The sequence below is a fragment of the Lotus japonicus genome, chromosome 2 (genome assembly GCF_012489685.1).
Source record: "Lotus japonicus ecotype B-129 chromosome 2, LjGifu_v1.2".
Classification (NCBI taxonomy): domain Eukaryota; kingdom Viridiplantae; phylum Streptophyta; class Magnoliopsida; order Fabales; family Fabaceae; genus Lotus; species Lotus japonicus.
In genome coordinates, this window is record NC_080042.1 from 77,536,187 (window position 1) to 77,555,672 (window position 19,486).

Below are 19,486 nucleotides of genomic sequence, written 5' to 3' on the forward strand. Positions count from 1 at the left end.
AAAACCTTAAAGTATTGAATTTATAAGTCACATCTCCAATAAAATTTTCATATCGAGGGATTAGTCACTTGTTTGCGGCGGTGTGATATTTTGGGAAAAAATTAGCATCTTCAATTTTTTATTTAAGTTGGGCCTAGAGCCCACTCAGCCCACGAAAAGCATAAATGAAAAACCCCGTTCTATCCTATTCTCATTCCCAAACTTGACTTTGTGAAAGAAATCGTGATAAATCACACAAGACAATTTCCCTCACTCTCTATTCCACTCTTTCTAGGGTTTCTTCCCATTCAATCTCTTCTCCTCTTTACCCTTCGATTTCTCATCTACACACCACTTCGCAACCCTCAATTTCCTCATCTGCAATCGGTGCGTAGAAAAATCAATTTCCCCCCAATCGGTTTTACCCTATTGCCGTTGTTCAATGGATTGAATTATTCAATTGTTCTTCGTTTCAGGATTCAATCGCCCTCTTTTCATGTGAAGAAGAAGAAGGAGCGACGACATGTATTCATCCAGAGGTAGCGGCGGCGGCGGCGGCGGCGCTTACGGCCAATCGTACACGGGTCAATCCACATACGGCCAGAACGTAAGTCTTTCATTCTTTCCATGAATTTTCTGCAATTCGTTATCTTCTGACATTTGCATCCCTCAATGAAAAAGAAAGACTTTTCCTTTCCCCTTATCGTTTAGGCTGATTTGGATTTTGTGGGTGCAGCTGGGTGCTAATTATTCTGGGAGTTCCGTTGGAGGCCATGATGTTACTCAACATTCCGTGGCTTCGAGGCATTCAGCGATATTAGGTGGGCAACAGGAAGTTGATGTTGCCGGGTATCGTCCCGCGCAGTATGGAGGTCAATATAGCTCTGTTTATGGCTCAGCTGCTCTCAGCAGTGCACCACAGGTCAGTTTGTTGTGTGTAGTTGGTAAAGATTGTTATGTGTCAGCCGGCATTTTGCGTATCGTTTTAAATGGATGCGGTTTGAAATGAATTATTTTTACTCCTTTATACAGGTTCCTTCAATGAGCACCAAGGGAGCTGCGTCATCAGCTTTGGACGGTCGCGGAGGTTATTCGGATTCACCTAAATTTGGTCCTGGTGACTATATCCCATCATCGAGCCATGGATACGGCCACAAGTCTGATCAATTGTATGGTGACAAGAGTTTGGATTATTCTGGAATAGATAGGAGACAATATGGTGAACGGCAGAGTGGTTATCTTGGTAGGGACTTACCAAGTGAACAAACTGCGCGGTATGCTGCTGATGCTGTTGGATATAGTGGTCAACATCAGGTATATACTTAATCATAGAAAAAATTGTAGTTGCTTTTTTTTTTAATACGCATTTGTAAAAAAGAGAAAATTACTACTGGTTACCTTTTGTAACACCTTCCATTTGTTATATATTCAGCAAGCAGAAATATATGACCGAATTGATCAGGCAGCTTTGTTACGACAAGAGCAACTGCTGAAAGCTCAGTCTCTACAAGCCGCCTCACTTGAAGGGGGTACTAGGTATTTTATTTTGTCTTTTGGAAGGATTTTTGTTGTATGTTAGTCTAATTCTTTTTGTCTATCTGAACCAACTTTTAGCCACTTGAAAGCAATATTATTTTGCTTAATGAATGTAGTTCATCTGTCCCTTGTGGTGGTTATTTGTATAGCAGTTGGAGTTGTCTTTTGAATTTCTGATGAAATTGGGCTGAAGCTGATGTTAAATGATAATAATATTTTTTCTCCCTACACTAAGTAGCAACACGTTTCTGGCAGACAAGCTGATTACCTTGCAGCAAGGACTGCTGCTAGTCGTCACCCTACCCAAGATCTCATGTCCTATGGAGGAAGGATGGATTCTGATCCCCGTGCGTCTTCAATGCTAAGCGCTACTTCATATAGTGGACAACACGCACCATCCATCTTAGGAGCAGCTCCAAGGAGAAACGTGGATGATCTCCTGTATTCCCAGAATGCATCAAATCCTGGTTATGGAGTGAGCCTGCCTCCTGGTAGGGACTATGCCACTGGAAAAGGTCTTCATGGAAATTCTATGGAGTTGGATTATCCAGGAAATCTGCTGTCACAAGGTGGGCACAATGACCGTAAGGATGATCGGGCTAGCTATCTACGGGAATTTGAACTAAGGGAAGAAGAGCGTCGCCGTGAACGCTTGCGTGAGAGGGATAGAGATAGAGACAAGGATAAAGAACGTGAACGATTGCGAGAACGTGAACGAGAACGGGAACGTGAAAAGGAGCGCCTTTTGGAGCGACGGGAAAAGGAAAGGGAGCGAGATCGCAAACGCGCAGTTGAAGTTAAGCTTGAACGAACTCCAGTGAGATCCTCCAAGGATCCCCGTGGTACTTCAAAAGATCGTCGTGGGTCGTCTTTGACAAAGGAAGGGAAATCTGCACGACGGGACTCACCGCATCACAGTGCTTTACATAGGTGGATCTTAATGATTTTTCATTTTCTGCGTCCTGCTCTGGTTCTGAATATCTAGCTGCTTGTATATCTTGCAGCCTTTTGTAACTAACTTAATGTTCTGTTATGCTGAAGGCACCGTTCACCTGTTAAAGAAAAACGGAGAGAATATATCTGCAAGGTAAAAGGAAATAAAAACTTAGCTGATCATCATTATGAGAAATTGAGAATATTCTTCATCCTGGAGCTAGTTGTGCTACTATTTTTCCTCAGGAGAACTGAGGATAATAGCTTGATAGACTTAGTATTTCATGTTATAGCTAATAGTTTTTCTACTTTAACCCTTTGTGTTGGACTTTCTGTTTTAAATCTTGGACTCAGTATATCATGTAATTCACTCTTGATCTCCGACAGTTCACATGATTAGATTCAATGATGAGACACTTCAGTTATCTTTGTTTCTTTTTGTCCTTGTAGTCCTTGTTGACTTTGAATCCTCAGATTCCTTGTTTTCTATTGAGTCTTAATCATTCTGTCCTGTTCTTTTCTCCACACCCTAGTGGTCTCTTCACAGTTTTCTTTCTGGTAGTCCTTGCTTCCTTACTGTCCTTATACTTTCAGCCCTAGATTTGATTTAGAGATGTCTTTGTAGTAATGGATTAGGATACAACTCAAATCTTATAAGTATTTAGGTTTTCAAGAATACTCCTATTCTTATTGATACCTTGTTGGAATTTCAGTCTACATTACATCTTCAGAAATGAATGTGAATTGATTTCTCAAGAGGTGGCCTGTTATGGTTTCATGTTGTTTATCTATTTTATATTGTTGCACTGAAATCAGGTTAATTGAATTTTACATTGTCTTAATTGCATGAGCAGGTGTACCCTTCTCGTTTAGTGGATATTGACAGGGATTACCTTTCAATAGATAAGCGATACCCCAGACTCTTCGTCTGTCCTGAGTTGTCTAAGGTAAATTGATAATATATGTATGTTCAATAATTATTACTTTAGGGGAAATGATCATATGTTTGAAGTCTCTCAAGTAGCTTTTGCTTCTATGTATTTTGGAGCACAAAATAAGCTAATCCTAAGCCTATGATTATCTTCCCTAATGGTGAAGGCTTGATATTGACTTGCTGTTATTCTTTACTGATGCTCTAGGTTGTTGTGAACTGGCCAAGAGAAAACCTTAAATTGTCTATCCATACTCCTATCAGGTACCTCTCTTCATCTTTTTTGTATCAAGTACATCATTATAAATTATTATCTAACACAAGTAAAAGTGTATTATGTCCTGACATTTGTTATTTTATTTATTCTTCACTATCCATAAGTTCTACTCCCTCCTGTCCTATAGAAGACCCCATAGAGACATATTTGGTGTTTTACATAAGACCCTCCTCTACTAAATTTCATAAATATGTACTTTCTCCATATCTACCCTTTTGTATTTATTAATTTTATTAATTCCAAAATTTTGATTACCACCAGCAATTAATTCTTTCCCACACTATCCAATACATTAGTTAAGGGTAATGATTTATACATTTTTTATTGAACATTTGATTACCACCAGCACATGGAAAATTGTATAATTTTTTAAAAACCAATGCATTAATTAACATCATTACATGTTTTCTTAATAAGCATAAATGTCTGAAGATGACCTTATATGTAAGATCCGAGGGAGTAGAATTTAATTTCATAGTATATTTTTTTGGGTCAAATTAAGACATTAAGATGATGTTTGATCTTTGTAGTTGTAGTCTTAATATTGTGAACTTTTGTTGTTGCTTTTTATTGATGATTCGGAGGAAAGAAAATATTTGAACAAGTTATCTTCCAAAATTATTTTGATTGGTGGGGTAGCATTTGTGTGATATTTGGTTTTCCTGACAGGGTACACATTGTTTGACATTTTTAAATAACTAATCAGTTTTGGGGTAGCTTGTTCTTTATCATTTCTGCTTTCCCTGCCATATAGCAGTTTTGTTGTCATTGTAATTGCGAAATATAATGTTAATAAGGATGATTTTGAGCAGTTTTGAGCATGATTTTGTTCAAGAAGAAAGTGCCATTGAGCCTAGAGACACATCCACCAAGCTTTTGAATGGACAACCTCCAAATTCAGAACAAGGAAATACGGTTTGGAATGCCAAAGTAGGTTCAATATTGACATTTGTTTTCTCGCTATTTTGTCTGATGAATTGCATTGAACTGAGAGAAGGGTATTTATTGTTGCTTTGATATTTTCTGGGCTATATAACTGCTTTACAATTTTTATGGTTTCTCCTGCCACCATATTGCTGGCACGGTGTGAGAAGCTTCAAAATATATAATATTTCCTGTTTCTACTGTTTGATTAACATTTTCTGTTTCCTTGTTTCAGATTATTTTGATGAGTGGGCTTAGTAGGACTGCATTGGAGGATCTGTCATCTGATAAAATTTTTGATGATCGCATTCCTCATATTTGTAATTTCCTTAGGTTTGCGGTCCTTAAGAAGGACCATTCTTTCATGGCAGTTGGTGGTCCATGGGAACCTGCTGATGGGGGAGATCCTTCTAATGATGATAACTCTTTGATCAAGACAGCCCTAAGGTTTATACCTAAGATATGTTATTGTTGTTGAAGTATATGCTTTTCACTACTGGAATAAATGACATTTTTTGGATTTTACAGATATGCGAAGGATGTTACTCAGCTGGACTTGCAGAAGTGCCAACACTGGAACCGTTTTCTTGAGGTATTGCTTTCTTTTTATGACTATTTATGGGTATCTTAGCTGACTGGATTTTTTCTTGTTCCTTTGTTTAAACTTCTGCCAGGAATCTGTTTAGAACTGTTATGCAAATGCTTTTATTTCAGTATGTGCTTGCTTCATTGAAACTGCATGAAATTATTCATGTTTTCAATTGTATTGTAAATTGTAATTAAGTTCATGTTTTTTATACTCTTTTTTTTAATTCGTAATCCTCTGCTGTTGTGCGTCTTTGTTTCTTTTCATTAATATTTCTATTATCCAAGGTTATGGTTGTTGTATCTTCTAGTTACTTTTTTAAGTGTCCATTTCTTTTTTTTTACAAAATAAGGAAGCTTCTCTGTTTTCCAGATACATTATGATAGATTTGGCAAAGATGGTTTCTTTAGCCACAAGGAAGTCACTGTTCTTTATGTTCCCGATTTGTCTGACTGCCTCCCTTCCTTGGAAGAATGGCGTGGCCAGTGGCTTGCCCACAAGAAAGCTGTGGCTGAAAGAGAACATCAACTTCAACTTTCTTTAAAGAAAGAGGTCTGTTTTTATTGCTTTAGGTCCCCACTTTTAGTTGGATATAATTTCAAAAGGTTGTTTGCCTTATTTTCTTTATTATTATCTCACTTTTTTTGAATAATGTTTCAGAAATCAAGAGATAATAGGGAAGCATCCAAAGGTGAGTGTACTATTGTTTTAACTTTTTCATGTGTAGCTTTTTTCTTTCGCTTATTTTTAGTTTTCATTTATATTTTTGATTTAAATTTTGACACATCAGATAAGAAGAAAGATTCTGCTGCATCTGGACAATCAGGAGTTGTTAAGAAGGAGGAGAAAGATAGTATTATTGTTAAGGAGGAAACTGAGGAAAAACCTGGAGTGAGTAACAACAATAAGATTGCTAAAGTTGATGCCTCGGATATAGGTGAAGACAAGAATGAGAAGAAACTGGGGGAAACTGCCACTGGTCAAATCACAGGCAGTGTGAAGACTGTGAAAAAGAAGGTTATAAAGAAGGTTGTGAAACAAAAAGGTGCCATTAAGGCAAATGATAGTGCCACCCAACAAATGGATAAATCAGGTGTGAAGGATGCTGCAGAGGAAGCAGCAGCATCAGATGTTCCTAATCAGGAGGACAAGTCTTCTGTGGATCCTACTAGGATTCACACATCAGATGTTTCTACTGGAAAAACTGATGGTGAAGAGGGGAAAGGTAAGGAAATAAACAGTTCTGGAGATAAACCTCAGGACAACCCTGATTCAACAGTTAATGCAGTTACAAATGATGCTTCTGTGAAAATTACAAAAAAGAGAAAAATAATCAAGCGGGTACCTAAAAAAAAGGTTGTTGGTGAGGCATCTAAATCTGCAGTTTCTGACCCTAAAAATGAAGGGAATGTTGTGGAAGATAAAGCAGTGGATAGTAACCAAAGCACTGGCAAGCAGACTGCCGCTGCAGATGCCACTGTGACGGAGCCAAAAAAATCTGTGAAGGTTGTCCCTAAGAAAAAGTTAAAAACACCCACCTCTGGGAAGCAAGGTGGTGCAGCTGATTCCAATAAAGCAGAAACAAAGTCTGATAAAAAGGATGAAGGTAATGTTGTTGCTATTCAAGCAAAAGATGAGTCAGAGAGCTCTGGCAAGCAGCCTCCTGTTGCAGATACAAAAGTGACGCCAGAGGTGAAAAAAACTGTGAAGGTAGTTCCTAAAAAGAAATTGAAGGCACCTGCCTCTGAGAAGCAAGGTACAGCTGATTCCAATAAAACTGAAATGAAGCCTGACAAGGATGATAAAGGAACTGGTGAAAAAAGTGGAGCCAAGACAGACAAGCAGAAAACCTCTGAAAAGAGTCCTCAGAATGTTAAGGAGAAACAGAAAGATGGGGATAAGTCAGGTGAGAAAGTAACCAAAGGTAGAGATGGAAAAGTTGATCCTAAAAGCAAATCTAGTAAGGAAGTTAAAGAGAAGAGGAAGTCTGAGGAACCTCCTCGACACCCTGGATATATTCTTCAAACAAAAGGGACTAAGGATTCTAAGGTAAGCCAACTTGAGCATGATTGTAGAAAACATAGAAATATACCCTCTTGGTACAATTACTGTTTTTTGTACTCTTGAAGTCTAATATAACTTTTGGTACAGCTACGCTCATTATCATTGTCTCTGGATTCATTGTTGGATTATACTGACAAAGATGTTGAAGAATCAACACTTGAGGTCTGTTTACATGCTTTTTCTGTGACAGAATTACACACGGTACTGTTTCTGATTCCTCGTGGGCTTTCCTTGATTCTGGTTTATTGGTTTTGCAGCTTTCATTGTTTGCTGAATCATTTAATGAAATGCTCCAGTATCAAATGGGTTGCAGAATTTTGACATTTCTTCAGGTTGGTTGAGTTAAGCCTTTCCCCCTACGTTATGATTGACTTTATTCTTCTAATACTGCCTAACTACATAGTGGTTTACCATTTATATCTTCAGAAACTCCGTGTAAAATTTGTGATCAAAAGAAATCAGCGAAAGAGGCAGCGGGAAGAAAGGTCTGAGAAGGATAATGCTGACAAAACACCTGCTAAACGTCCAAAGGGAGATGATGCTTCTGTCAAGACGGAGGCGACAAATACGGACACACCGAACTCAACCCAAGCAGATGATAAAACTGTTGATGTTGATAAAACTGTTGATGTTGATAAAACTGATGATGTTGATAAAACTGCTGATGAGAATACTAACCCTAGTGAGAAGGAGAATGATTTGAAGATGGAAGATGCAACAGACGAGGAAGAAGATCCAGAGGAGGATCCAGAAGAATGTGAGGAAATGGAAAATGGTGGTCCCAAGCATGATGCATCCAATGATAAAGATGCTGAGCAAGAGGCCGACTTAAAAGTTGAATCTGAAAATGTTACTAGCAATGAAAAAGCAGCAGATGAAACGTCTAAAGGGGAGATTGTGGTTAAAAATGAGGTCAAAGAAGCCAAAACAGATGTTCAATCCAATGAAGAAAAGGAAGGAAAGGCTGAAAAAATTAAAGAAACTCCTGCTGTTAAGGAGGTCGCTGTGGACAAAGAATTGTTGCAGGTACTTTCATGTTTTCCTTGTATACTATGTACCACATGGTTATTACTTATAAATACTTCTACTTTGTTATCTACACTATTTTTCTAGATTTGGTTTCGATGAAATAATGCTTTGATTTCTTATTATGACAGGCTTTCCGGTTTTTTGATCGTAATCGAGCTGGGTACATTAGGGTATGCACCGTGGCCTTTATCTAATTTATTTTATATCATAGTCTGTCACTAATGGTGTAAAATGTTTTTTTTTCCTTTCCAGGTTGAAGATATGAGATTAGTTCTCCACAATTTAGGGATGTTCCTTTCTCACAGGGATGTCAAGGTAAGAGAAAATCACACACAGGATATTTATTCTACCTCTTGGTATACACTAGCCCATTCTAATGTTGTCTTAAAATGCAGGATCTTGTACAAAGTGCATTGTTGGAGAGCAACACTGGGAGGGATGATCGAATTCTTTACAATAAGCTGGCGCGGATGAGTGAACTCTGATTCCCCTATTTCTATTTCTTTGGTGTTAAATGCTGACACTGCCTTTGTTAAGGGTGAATGAAATTTGTTTGTGGTTTAGTTGGACAGTTTTTGTTGTTGTTTCGTTGATGATTGGAAAAAGGATAGCCTAAAAGCTCTCTTGGATGTTTTTCACGATAATTATAAAGAACCGATTCCAACATTTATTTGTCCTGTTGTTTATGTTTAGTTTTGTTGCTACTATTTGATTTAATAATTGACAGTTGTTGGTAGTAATGAATATATGAGTTTTGTTTTTTTACTATAAATGGCTTGCAAATGAGAACCATCATCACAAAATATATGCATGGGTTACACTTTTTTTTTTCATAGATATATGGAATAAAACCCCAAGGGTTGCCAAAAGGCACTTACAAACATGCGAGAGCGGAGTTGAGGCTGTAGTGAATACAACAGGTGGGTAATTTATTTTCCTTTTTTGGGTAGTGTATTTGTGTTGATAAACATATTCCACTTAGAAAAACAAATCTATTGGGACGCTCTTTTATTAGTTAGGTCAATCTGCAATAAAATTGAGAAATTAATATCAAGCTTACAATTAAAGGTGTGACTGAGTATCTTCATTTTTCACTTAAAATAACCATCTTTTCTGTTATAATCATACTGTCAAAAATGTTTTTAGCCCTGACTTATTAACCATAATCTAAAATAGTCCATATATAAAAACTTCATTAATTCTTAGTAATAATTGTTTGAAATACTTTGTACTCACAAGTACAATTGACAATCTTAGTTAAGGTGTTCACGTGTAATTCTAATATCAGTTTGTCCTTCAAAATTTTCTTTCATCAAATATGGTTCTTCTTCTTTTTCCTTTTTTCTTAATCTTCCCCTTCTCCAATCATTTTTCAGCGAACCATCACACTCAAACCTTTACCCTCTTCTCCCTGGGAAAAAATATTTGTTGTTTTGAGCTGTTTCTTGTTTTTTGTTGTTTCCGATAAACTTGGAAATTAACTTATACGTCATGCTTATCTATAAGTTTATGTTAATAAATTGGTTTATTTTTTGGTATATCAAAAAGATAAATTGCACATTTTTAAGGATTGATCTCTACACCTTCACATCAACTCATATGTCCCCTAGCTCTTACTACTCCCTCCGGTCCTATTTATAAGCAACAAAAAAAAATTCACATAGTTTAAGAAATGTAGTTAAACTAGATAAAATGCATTAAATTTGTCTTAAATCAAAATAAACTTCCAAAATTACCCTTTGTTATTAGTGTTGGAAAGTGAGAAAGAGAGAGAATAATTAATGAGACACATTTTACAAGTTAGAATTAATAAGGGCATCATTGGAAAAAATTAATTAATATAACTCAAACTTTCATTTGGTTCTTATAAAAAGGACCAAGGTTTTTCTTCTCTTTCATGCTTATAAATAGGACCAGAGGGAGTACTTGAGTTATCAGTTTGGGGACAATAAATTAGTTTATGAATAAACGTGTAATAAACACTGAATAATGTGGGGTTAACAATCATTTTCCACCTCTATCTTTGATTAATTGTAGAGAAGAGAGATAAATTAGTGATCTAATATATGATTGATAGAAAATACAAAAAGATAGAAAAAATGTGTGGAAATGAGATGTGAAAAAAAGTGGAGTGTGAACATATCATTACTCAATAAATACTTAACTATGTTATTTTTTCAAAAGTTTACTTAAAAAGCGTAGATAGTATATTGTTATAAGGCATGGTGTCAATTAGGTTGAGGTGATGACTTGTTCAGGTAATAACCACAACACATTTCTTCTTTGTTATTTTACAAGTTAGTGCTTATCCTTTTATAATTACTTCCCAATCCTAACCTACCCGTTTTAGAAACCACACGCGTCACTTTGGTAAGTGCCACTGATAGTTACATTCTCTGACTACTTCTTGAGAACTTTTGGACTCATGCCACTAATTAGTAATTACATATATCAAATCTTCATTTCAAATTAAATAAGATTTCCATTTTCGTTCATCCTATTCCTACCTACCATTATTTTTTCAGATGATAATAATAATTTTAATATTTAATTACTTCTTTTTAATCTTTTTTCTTTTTGAACTGTCCTTTCTAGTCATTATTAAAATAAGATAAACCATAAAGTTGAATTGAGTGATGATCAAACCAAAGCGCAGCGAACACATTGAAAGCGCGTGTCCTATCTATATCTCCTGAGCATCTTTTAGCAAAGGAGTTGCGTCATTGCTGACTAATTTGCTGGATTTGATTTTACATTCAAGATGTTAATGCCCTTAGCCAACCTATCAATTGAAATAAAGACAAAAGAAATGGTAAGAACACTCTCTTCTTCATTGGTCATAGGTTACTAAATTATATGTCAGTTAACATAGGATTGTATGATTTTAGTTTCACACCGAATTCAAATTACATTTTAATTTCTATGACTAGATAAGATTGGTTGGAACCAAGATGATGCTCTAGTTATGGTTGAATGGCCGGGTTGATATCTTCAATGACGAGGTAGAGGGGCTTCGGCGAGAAGACAGAGGAACTCATGGAGTGATGACATTGTTGCGGCTTGATTGAGCTTGACGAGGGAGATGAAATTGGAGATTAAGGATTAAGAAAATTGTGGGTTTATTCAATTAGGATTTTATTTTTTAATTTCGACAATTCTTTTCATTATTCATTATACATGTGTAAATTAATTTTTAATTGAAAATACATGTCACGTCTGCCTCATTTAAACAAGTGTATGAACAAGGTTAAATAATCACTCACCGGACATGCGAGCACTTCATCTCGACTCAGATTCAGACGGGGGCAAAAGCCAATTATTTTCTTTTAATTGTAGGGTCAAAATACAACTTTTAAGTATGTCAATAAATGTGTAAATACGGCAATAGGCTTATACACTGACAAAAAAAGAGGAAGTAACTGCAACCTTCACCACACTTGAAACCAAATAATATTCCTTTTCATACACAGCTAGGTGCTGACTTCACAATAATAGAAAACTTAATAGTATATCTGCAATATGCCAATAATATTCCTCCAACAACATTGAATGAATGCACGCACCCCATTTAATGTGGATAAACACGTTCAAAGGAAAATGTCAGTTAAGAGATAGGTGAAGTGAACCAAGTTCATGGACCCTCATTGGATTTTGGCACACGCTTGAATTTGATGACGCACACACATAAAAGTCATACTAGGAACCAATCAAGTCCATGCAGCAAACTCCACATACATAAAACGACAAGAAACCTCAAACATAAAAGGCACATCCACCTCTTTGTAAACATTTCAAACACCTTGATTTCTCTTCAACCCTTTTCCAAGTTTCCTTCCAATCCTTAATTTCCCAAAATCACCAAAGAAGCAAAGTTTTTTTCTTTTCTTATTTTTCTAGACTTTCCATTTTAATCTATGGAGGGAAGCTCAAGCTCTGAACTCCCACCTGGCTTCAGGTTTCATCCTACAGATGAGGAACTAATTGTGCACTACCTTTGTAATCAAGTCTCATCACATCCATGCCCTGCACCTATCATCCCTGAAGTGGATATCTATAAATTTGATCCATGGGAATTGCCTGGTACATATGCATACAAATATCACTTGTTAAACCTTTATCTGTCTGTCTGATAGTATGTTTGGATCAACTTTTCTTTACTTCGAAATCAATTGTAATTTTTTTTCTTTCTAAACATGCACTGAATTTGGCTGATAAAATGTTCCTGTGTGTAAATGCAGATAAAACAGCTTTTGGAGAAAAGGAATGGTATTTCTTTAGTCCAAGAGAGAGGAAATATCCAAATGGGGCGAGGCCTAATAGGGCAGCTGTGTCTGGGTATTGGAAGGCTACTGGCACAGACAAATCAATCTTTAGTGGGTCTCAGCATGTTGGGGTGAAGAAAGCTTTGGTCTTTTACAAGGGTAAGCCACCAAAGGGTGTCAAGACAGATTGGATCATGCATGAGTATAGACTAATTGGAACAACAACACAACCCCCTAGGCAAATTGGGTCCATGAGAGTAAGCCTTTTTACCCTTAGCATAACTGTTACATATATACTTTCTATTAATTATTTACGGCACGTTTTGAAATCTTTCTACAGTATAATCAATTCTGTGGAGAAACTTTTTTGTTCCAGAGTTGATTATAATGAAATGAAAACTCATCCAAACATGTTATTAATGATTTTGCTTTGATTGACCTTGTTCTTGTGCTTTTGGATGTGCAGCTTGATGACTGGGTCCTGTGTAGGATCTATAAGAAGAAGGCCACAGCAAATTCACTAGAGGTAAAAGAGGAAGAATACCCAACAACTCCAATTGATCTGAAAAGAGCAAATGAAGAGTGTGAACAGAAAATTGATCTGAAATTTCCAAGGACTAATTCCCTTGCTAATCTTTTGGATGTGGATTACTTGGGTTCAATTTCACAGATTTTATCTGATGGATCATATAACTCAACATTTGACTTTCAACTTAACTCTGCACATGGTGGAACAGACCCATTACAGCTGATGGAAATGCCTACTAACTCTAGTTATGCAGCAGATTCAGGGAAGCTACAAGTGAAACGAAACAACACCATCAACCCAACGATATTTGTGAAACAAGATTATGACCATAGAGGACAATAGTTAATCCCAATATAATAGACTTAATTAGTTAGGCATCATGACTATAAGCGTCACCAATAAAATAGTCCTCAAGATTCTTTGTAAAAATGTATATTACATCACCTAATGAATATATTTTCAGTGATCTCAATCTGATAGTTCCATAAACATTGTTTAACATCATTCATACAAGCTAATGACACTTGACAAGTTTATTATCTCTTTAATTTAAGTTCACAAATATGGAATTACATTCCTTATTCGGCTATAGTTCAAACCAGATTCTTAGATCATAGTTTGGCAGCATTTGTAGTTGAACCACTTTTTTCCTTCGTGAACGTTATTTCAATGATTATTTTTTTTGACCAATGATACAACTGGCAAATTCTAAACTACAAGTCAATAATTGAAGCATGGAGAGGTTTCCAAATCAATTATTAATTTAATTTGTGATTGGTTTATAGTTGATTCCTTGTGTTGCTTATCCAAAGTGATGACGGCAGAATCAATCAAAAAATGGTCCCTATGAGAAGCAAGCAAATGACGTGTGGAGGAGGAGGTTGGTATATGCGCATGCGCAATATTACTATATTGTAATGGCTGAGAATTACACATGACATATGAGACTAATAATATTAATTAAGTACAAATCCTTGTATTTGCTTAGTCAGGAAGGTGATAGTTTATATAAATAATTTGATGTTAAAACGAATTAATCATTTGAATGAGTCGTGTAGTGTGCTGTTTTTTTAATTTTGTTGAATGCTAGAACCTTAGGGATGTTTGGTGCAGGGCATGAAACGGATGAGAAGATTCAAGAATGTGACACATTATTGCGCATGCTAGTAAATAAATAAACTATGAACTAAAGCATTTTTTTACCTGTTTTTGGCATTTTAAGAGCCTAGTCACCCATGATTCATATAAGAAACTGATTGCTATCAAGCATTATTTTTCTGTCAATGCATTTCTTTATTCAGGTCTACAGAAAATACTAGAAGTAAGTTACCTCGACAGTTCCTCCATCCTCTGATGAACCAAAGGGACAAAAAAGGGGCCAAACCAAGACCTTTCCTAGGAGCAATGAATTACATGAGTTGGATTGCTTTATACTAGTTAAATTTGTGGCATTAGTATTAGTGACGAGATAAATGCTAACAACACACTCTTTTAAAAACACTTTTAACCTAGGTTGTTAATCACAACTCATAAGGCATCGCGTATCACAGCCGCTCATAGGACCGTGTGTCCCATCGTGGTTTCCTTCACCGTCGCGGCCATCGCGGTTGTTTTCATGCAGTAGCCTGAGATTGCAGCGTGATAGTGAAACATGTCACCAAAATGTTCTTCACTTAAAAGTTGAAACAAAGCTGTATGTTTAGGGGGCTTTTGTGTAATTCCCAATTAAGAAATCCTAAACGAAGAGAAAGGAGAAGTTGCACGTGAATGCCTCCTCTTCGCCTCTACCTCCCCTACGCTTCCTCGGTGACCTTCGTCGAGCTCTGTAGACTATCGTTTTGCGACCATCTGCGAAATCCCGCTATCCCTGTTTTTACAGCTACATTGATGAGCCCCAATATGGGATTGAAAACATATCTATCAACACACTCAAAGTATTGATTTTTTTTTTAACTGAGGCAATGATGAGTTGATTTTTTTGAAAGTAGACCAATATACAGAGTGAATGAATGGGTGTTCAAAAGAGTGTGTTGTTAATACTTCTTAGTCTCGCCATCAACCTATGCATACATGTACATGATATTGCTTATTTTGATAATGGGGAACACGTACTTCAGATTCAGGCTAACATTAACAATTATACCAAGGTTACCAACATCACTACTTCTCTTTAAGGTTCCCTAATACTCCTCGTACAGCTTTTCCCCCCTTTTTAACCTAAAACACACATTTGCACTTAACCATGTGGATTTTTCAAGTAGAATCAATTGTAGACCAACTTTCATGTTTCATTTTCGATCACACAGGTCAGGTTTTTTGTGGCAGAGATTGTAGTGTAAATTGTAATATGGAAGTGCTGCTTGTATATGGAATAAATAAAGGAGATAATAAGTTTGGGGAAGAAAAAGATGAATACAGTAAGCTAGTTAGTGCCTTAAAAAACTGTTCAAGTTTTCAAAAAGCAGGCCTGCAATTATAAGTCATTGTATATTTTTCTTGAATTACAAGTCTGCAGAATATGATCAAGCTCTCTAACTTGCATTCAGTTCATCTTATCTTATAAATTAACATTTAACAGGCACAAGCCTTTGTTTACTTCATCATACAGCTGTAGATGAGGACGGCTTCAAACACATCCTACTTTATTTATTTTCAAGTTGGGGAATGGAACAAAAGATTAAAGCTGTGACTCAGAAGGTTTAGCCTAACATTAGATAGCATATCTTGAAGCATGCAAGTCACAATTAAGAAAAGTGCTCTCAGAATCCCTAAGATGAGGATATTAAAAATTAGGATTAGGCCTAACTCCACACAAAAGTTAACTTATCAGTAAGCATTGTTCTACTATTTATTAGGACTAGTTTGACCAAATCTGTAGTCATTGTGAGATCTCCAAAAGAAGCTCTAACAGAGGATAAATCCAGCTATTTTGGTACCCGGCTGACGCTAGAGACAGTCTTGAGATAACTTCAAATACTGTCAGGTTAATCCTATAGTAAGCTATTGATTTTGGCATGATTTATGACTATGATAATAAAAATCATAGGTTTTCCATTTTCCACATTTTTTTAGTGATAGAGCAAAGTTTTTTTGTAACATTTTAATGTTGGTAAACTTTATTTGACAACTGAAAAGTTGTCCTGAGGATATACATGATTCATGTCATGGTTTAATGGTTATAACATAAGTCAAAAAGTCAGGGAAGCCAATATAGAAATAAGTAATTGGAAAGACCTCATGGATCAAAGGGCACCCTAACTACATCAACAAAGAGCAAATAACAGACCACGCTGGTGCTCCTATCAGAAAGCATGAATTAGCATAAAATCAAGATTATCCTCAAAAACATATATACAAATGTAGATACACACATGATCATTTGTAGCTTTTTATGACCATGTTCATGGGAGATCATTTTACGTCCAACGAATAAAGATACACAACAGCCCAAGCAGAAGCTATGAAATTAGTTTCTGCTTACTTTCCTGCCACTCATTGATATTAGCTTCAATTTCTGCTTGCACTATTGAATGAAATCCTGGATATGGCTCATAACCAAATAAAGTTTGGAGAGCCTACAGCAAACAAATAGCCTTATAACTAACCATAAATGAATTAATTCAAGCAATAAATTAATATTAAGGAAAGTAGAAAATCATGCAAGAGAAGAAACAAAATTATGGGAAACATGAAATTTATAAGTACAATACCTCCAGCAATACAAAGAAAGGAGCCATTACAAAGGCCTGAATGAGGTTATCCAAAAGAGCAGGTGCTCGTTTCTGCGAACATAACATCTTAGGTGCATATATGAGAAAGGGTAAGTCAAGGATTGAGTTATGACAACAGAAACTTACCTCAAATACTCCATGACCAATGAACTGCCCTATCCAACACACTATCTGAATCACCAGAACAACCTACACATGGAATTGTTTGAGAATTAACATCAAAGAGGAAAAAGTGATAAATGTTATATGCTGATGTTTCTATTCACATGAAACAAATATTTTTTCTAGGTGAATTTGACCACAAGCATCTCTATCAGATTACATCTATAGAAAATAAAAACAAGCAACACGGCTATTGAGTGTCAGAGAATTTCCAGATAAAATCGTATTTTCGAGGCAGTCTACAAGAATTATGAAAATAGACTACATTTGTGATGAAGCGATGTAGAGCCTATAAAACTGTTGAAGTGGTTGGGATTTCATACATTTTATTCAAGCTAAATGGATAAAAATGAGGTACTTCAGACATAATTTGTGATCTTAAAGTGCCTATCAGACTCTATATGACTTATGATGCTCTAGGGTAGTGGAGATGAGAATTTGAGGTTGATGAATGCACATAATGATATACAATATAAGATCAGATCAGAAACTAATGTTTTTGGGGAAAGATTAACACCAATGTTATAAACTTGCATAAGGTGGTTCTGTCATGGGAGTTGATGACCTATAAACTATCAGTGAAAAACAGTTAATCAAAGGTAGGTTAATGTAATTTCCATTTCCACAAGTTACTTGCTCTGTAGTTACGTCACAGAATTGAATAGATACCAAAAAGACATACAGGAAAACAAGGTTTTTTCCCCAACATGTGTAGTCATAGATCAGAAACAAGTGTGTCCGTATTAATCACGGGCAGACAAACTCGTTTGGAAGAGCTTATTTGAGTTTATCTTAAAGTTAAGCGCTTATCAAATGGTTGAGAGAGCGTAAGGAGCTCATACCCTACCTATAAGTAAGTTGTGTTGGACATATTTTCATAAGCTGTTTAGATTAGGTTATGAATAAGAGTATATATTTACCTATAACTCTTTTAAGCTTATTTCAATAAATTTCTCAAATTAACTTATAAGCGCTTATTGACATACTTAATTAAGCTCTTTTTGACATACTTAATTAAGTTATTTACCCAGACACACCCAAAATGGGATTCACAAAAATATACCAGATTTACATGTTAGTATGAATTAAAACCCAGTAACATATGGTTGTTTACCTTCCAAGCAAGAGGTAACCCAAGTTGGCTTGCAACAAAACTGCTACCAACCCAACAAGCAGCACAAAGCAAAGCAGCCAATGAACCAGCTTTGAGATCCAAAGCAGCATAGAAAACTGCGTAAATTAAAGCAACCAAGAACCCAACATTCCACACCAAAATCACATGGTTCCCCCAGAGGAAAAACTCCAAATTTGGAAGGTTGAAGAAGGGAGGGATGAAGTATAGAATAAGAAGAGCTGAGAAAAAGATAGGCCAAACGAACAACACATGGATTGCTATGTTAACTGGGTTGCTGTGGTAAGCTCCATAAAAAGCAAAATGTTTTTCAAGATCAAACAGTCCAATCCTTCCCATCAAAAAGGTCAATACAAGAGAATTTTGTTTTCCTGGGGAATATTTATTGGGGTTATCTCAGAATGAGGGAAAGAACATGAAGGTCAATACTCAATACAAACTTATGTGTTACAAAGGTGTAGAAGGAAAGAACATGCTGCAACTTCGAAGAGTACGAGGTGGCAAACGATGGAATGAAAGATATGACAACACAACAGGAACAGGGTTAGATAAAGTGAGTGGATTGAAATACGGAAAATCAATGTTGGTATGAATGTTGGGTCCCTGCCCTGCCCAGGTTAGTTAATGCTTCAGAAGAGAGAGGGTTACATAGGAGATGACCGCTAAGGGTTAGCTCATGCGGCGGTGCGGTGAGCACCTCCGATCATGATGAGTAGTTAGTTGAGTTACTTAAACATTATTTAAGTATGTTTAAATTGTTACATAGGATTAAGCAATTCGTGTAGTTTTTTATCTAACCATAGTTGTTTATTTTATTTTTAATTGAGTTTTATTATATCTCATATATTTATACTTTTTACTCTTCTGTCCCTTATTATAAGACTTCAATCTTATAATAGGAGACAGAGAGAGAGAGAGTACTACCATTTAAGTATGAATTTTGATGAAGAACTAAGAATATGTTTTTTTTAATGTAAAAGCAAATAGAATAAGAATTATTGCTTATTTAAGCAACGTTGCTAAAATTTAAGCAATAAGAACTGTCCAAAATAAACAACGTTCTTAGATGCTCCGATTGGATTAAGCAACCTGCAATGAAAATGCTATAAGAGTTATGAGACATAACGGTTAGGAAGAATGAAAAGGTGATGATGTCAGAATTCAAACCCTAATAAATAAATTAATTTACTAATATTTTTCTATAAAAAATACACAAGAAATGATTACGGAAAATTATAGAACCGATACTCCTACAAATAAAGCTCGCAAAATTAGCCCACCAACCCTAGCTCATATCGGTCAGGGCTAAAAATTTGTTAGGGCCAAAAAGCATTACACAATAAAAGTTCATAGAGTCAAAAGCCCCATGGGCTAGAAAACGTCAGAGATCAGAGGAAAAATTTCACTGATA

General features: G+C 36.0%; 3 protein-coding genes across 3 annotated transcripts; 2 read left to right on the top strand and 1 right to left on the bottom strand.

Moving 5' to 3' along the window:
* The first annotated feature begins 204 nt into the window (after positions 1-204).
* On the top strand, positions 205-8,929 carry LOC130739801 (protein SHORT ROOT IN SALT MEDIUM 1). The gene is made up of 21 exons (XM_057592214.1): positions 205-366; positions 456-586; positions 716-901; positions 1,012-1,293; positions 1,412-1,515; positions 1,771-2,445; positions 2,557-2,602; positions 3,303-3,395; positions 3,588-3,643; positions 4,469-4,586; positions 4,816-5,027; positions 5,109-5,172; positions 5,539-5,718; positions 5,827-5,857; positions 5,957-7,215; positions 7,318-7,392; positions 7,488-7,562; positions 7,657-8,256; positions 8,388-8,429; positions 8,512-8,574; positions 8,655-8,929. The coding sequence occupies exons 2-21, from the start codon at positions 503-505 to the stop codon at positions 8,742-8,744; spliced, it is 4,335 nt and encodes a 1,444-aa protein (XP_057448197.1). The 5' UTR covers positions 205-366; positions 456-502; the 3' UTR covers positions 8,745-8,929.
* A 3,101-nt stretch (positions 8,930-12,030) lies between these two features.
* On the top strand, positions 12,031-13,522 carry LOC130739802 (NAC domain-containing protein 2-like). Its single transcript, XM_057592215.1, has 3 exons — positions 12,031-12,339; positions 12,498-12,778; positions 12,988-13,522. The coding sequence occupies exons 1-3, from the start codon at positions 12,174-12,176 to the stop codon at positions 13,390-13,392; spliced, it is 852 nt and encodes a 283-aa protein (XP_057448198.1). The 5' UTR covers positions 12,031-12,173; the 3' UTR covers positions 13,393-13,522.
* A 2,724-nt stretch (positions 13,523-16,246) lies between these two features.
* Positions 16,247-18,760, bottom strand: LOC130739803 (2-hydroxy-palmitic acid dioxygenase MPO1-like). The gene is made up of 4 exons (XM_057592216.1): positions 18,058-18,760; positions 16,908-16,970; positions 16,761-16,832; positions 16,247-16,625 (listed from the first exon to the last, which is right to left on the bottom strand). The coding sequence occupies exons 1-4, from the start codon at positions 18,412-18,414 to the stop codon at positions 16,509-16,511; spliced, it is 609 nt and encodes a 202-aa protein (XP_057448199.1). The 5' UTR covers positions 18,415-18,760; the 3' UTR covers positions 16,247-16,508.
* Positions 18,761-19,486: the final 726 nt, after the last annotated feature.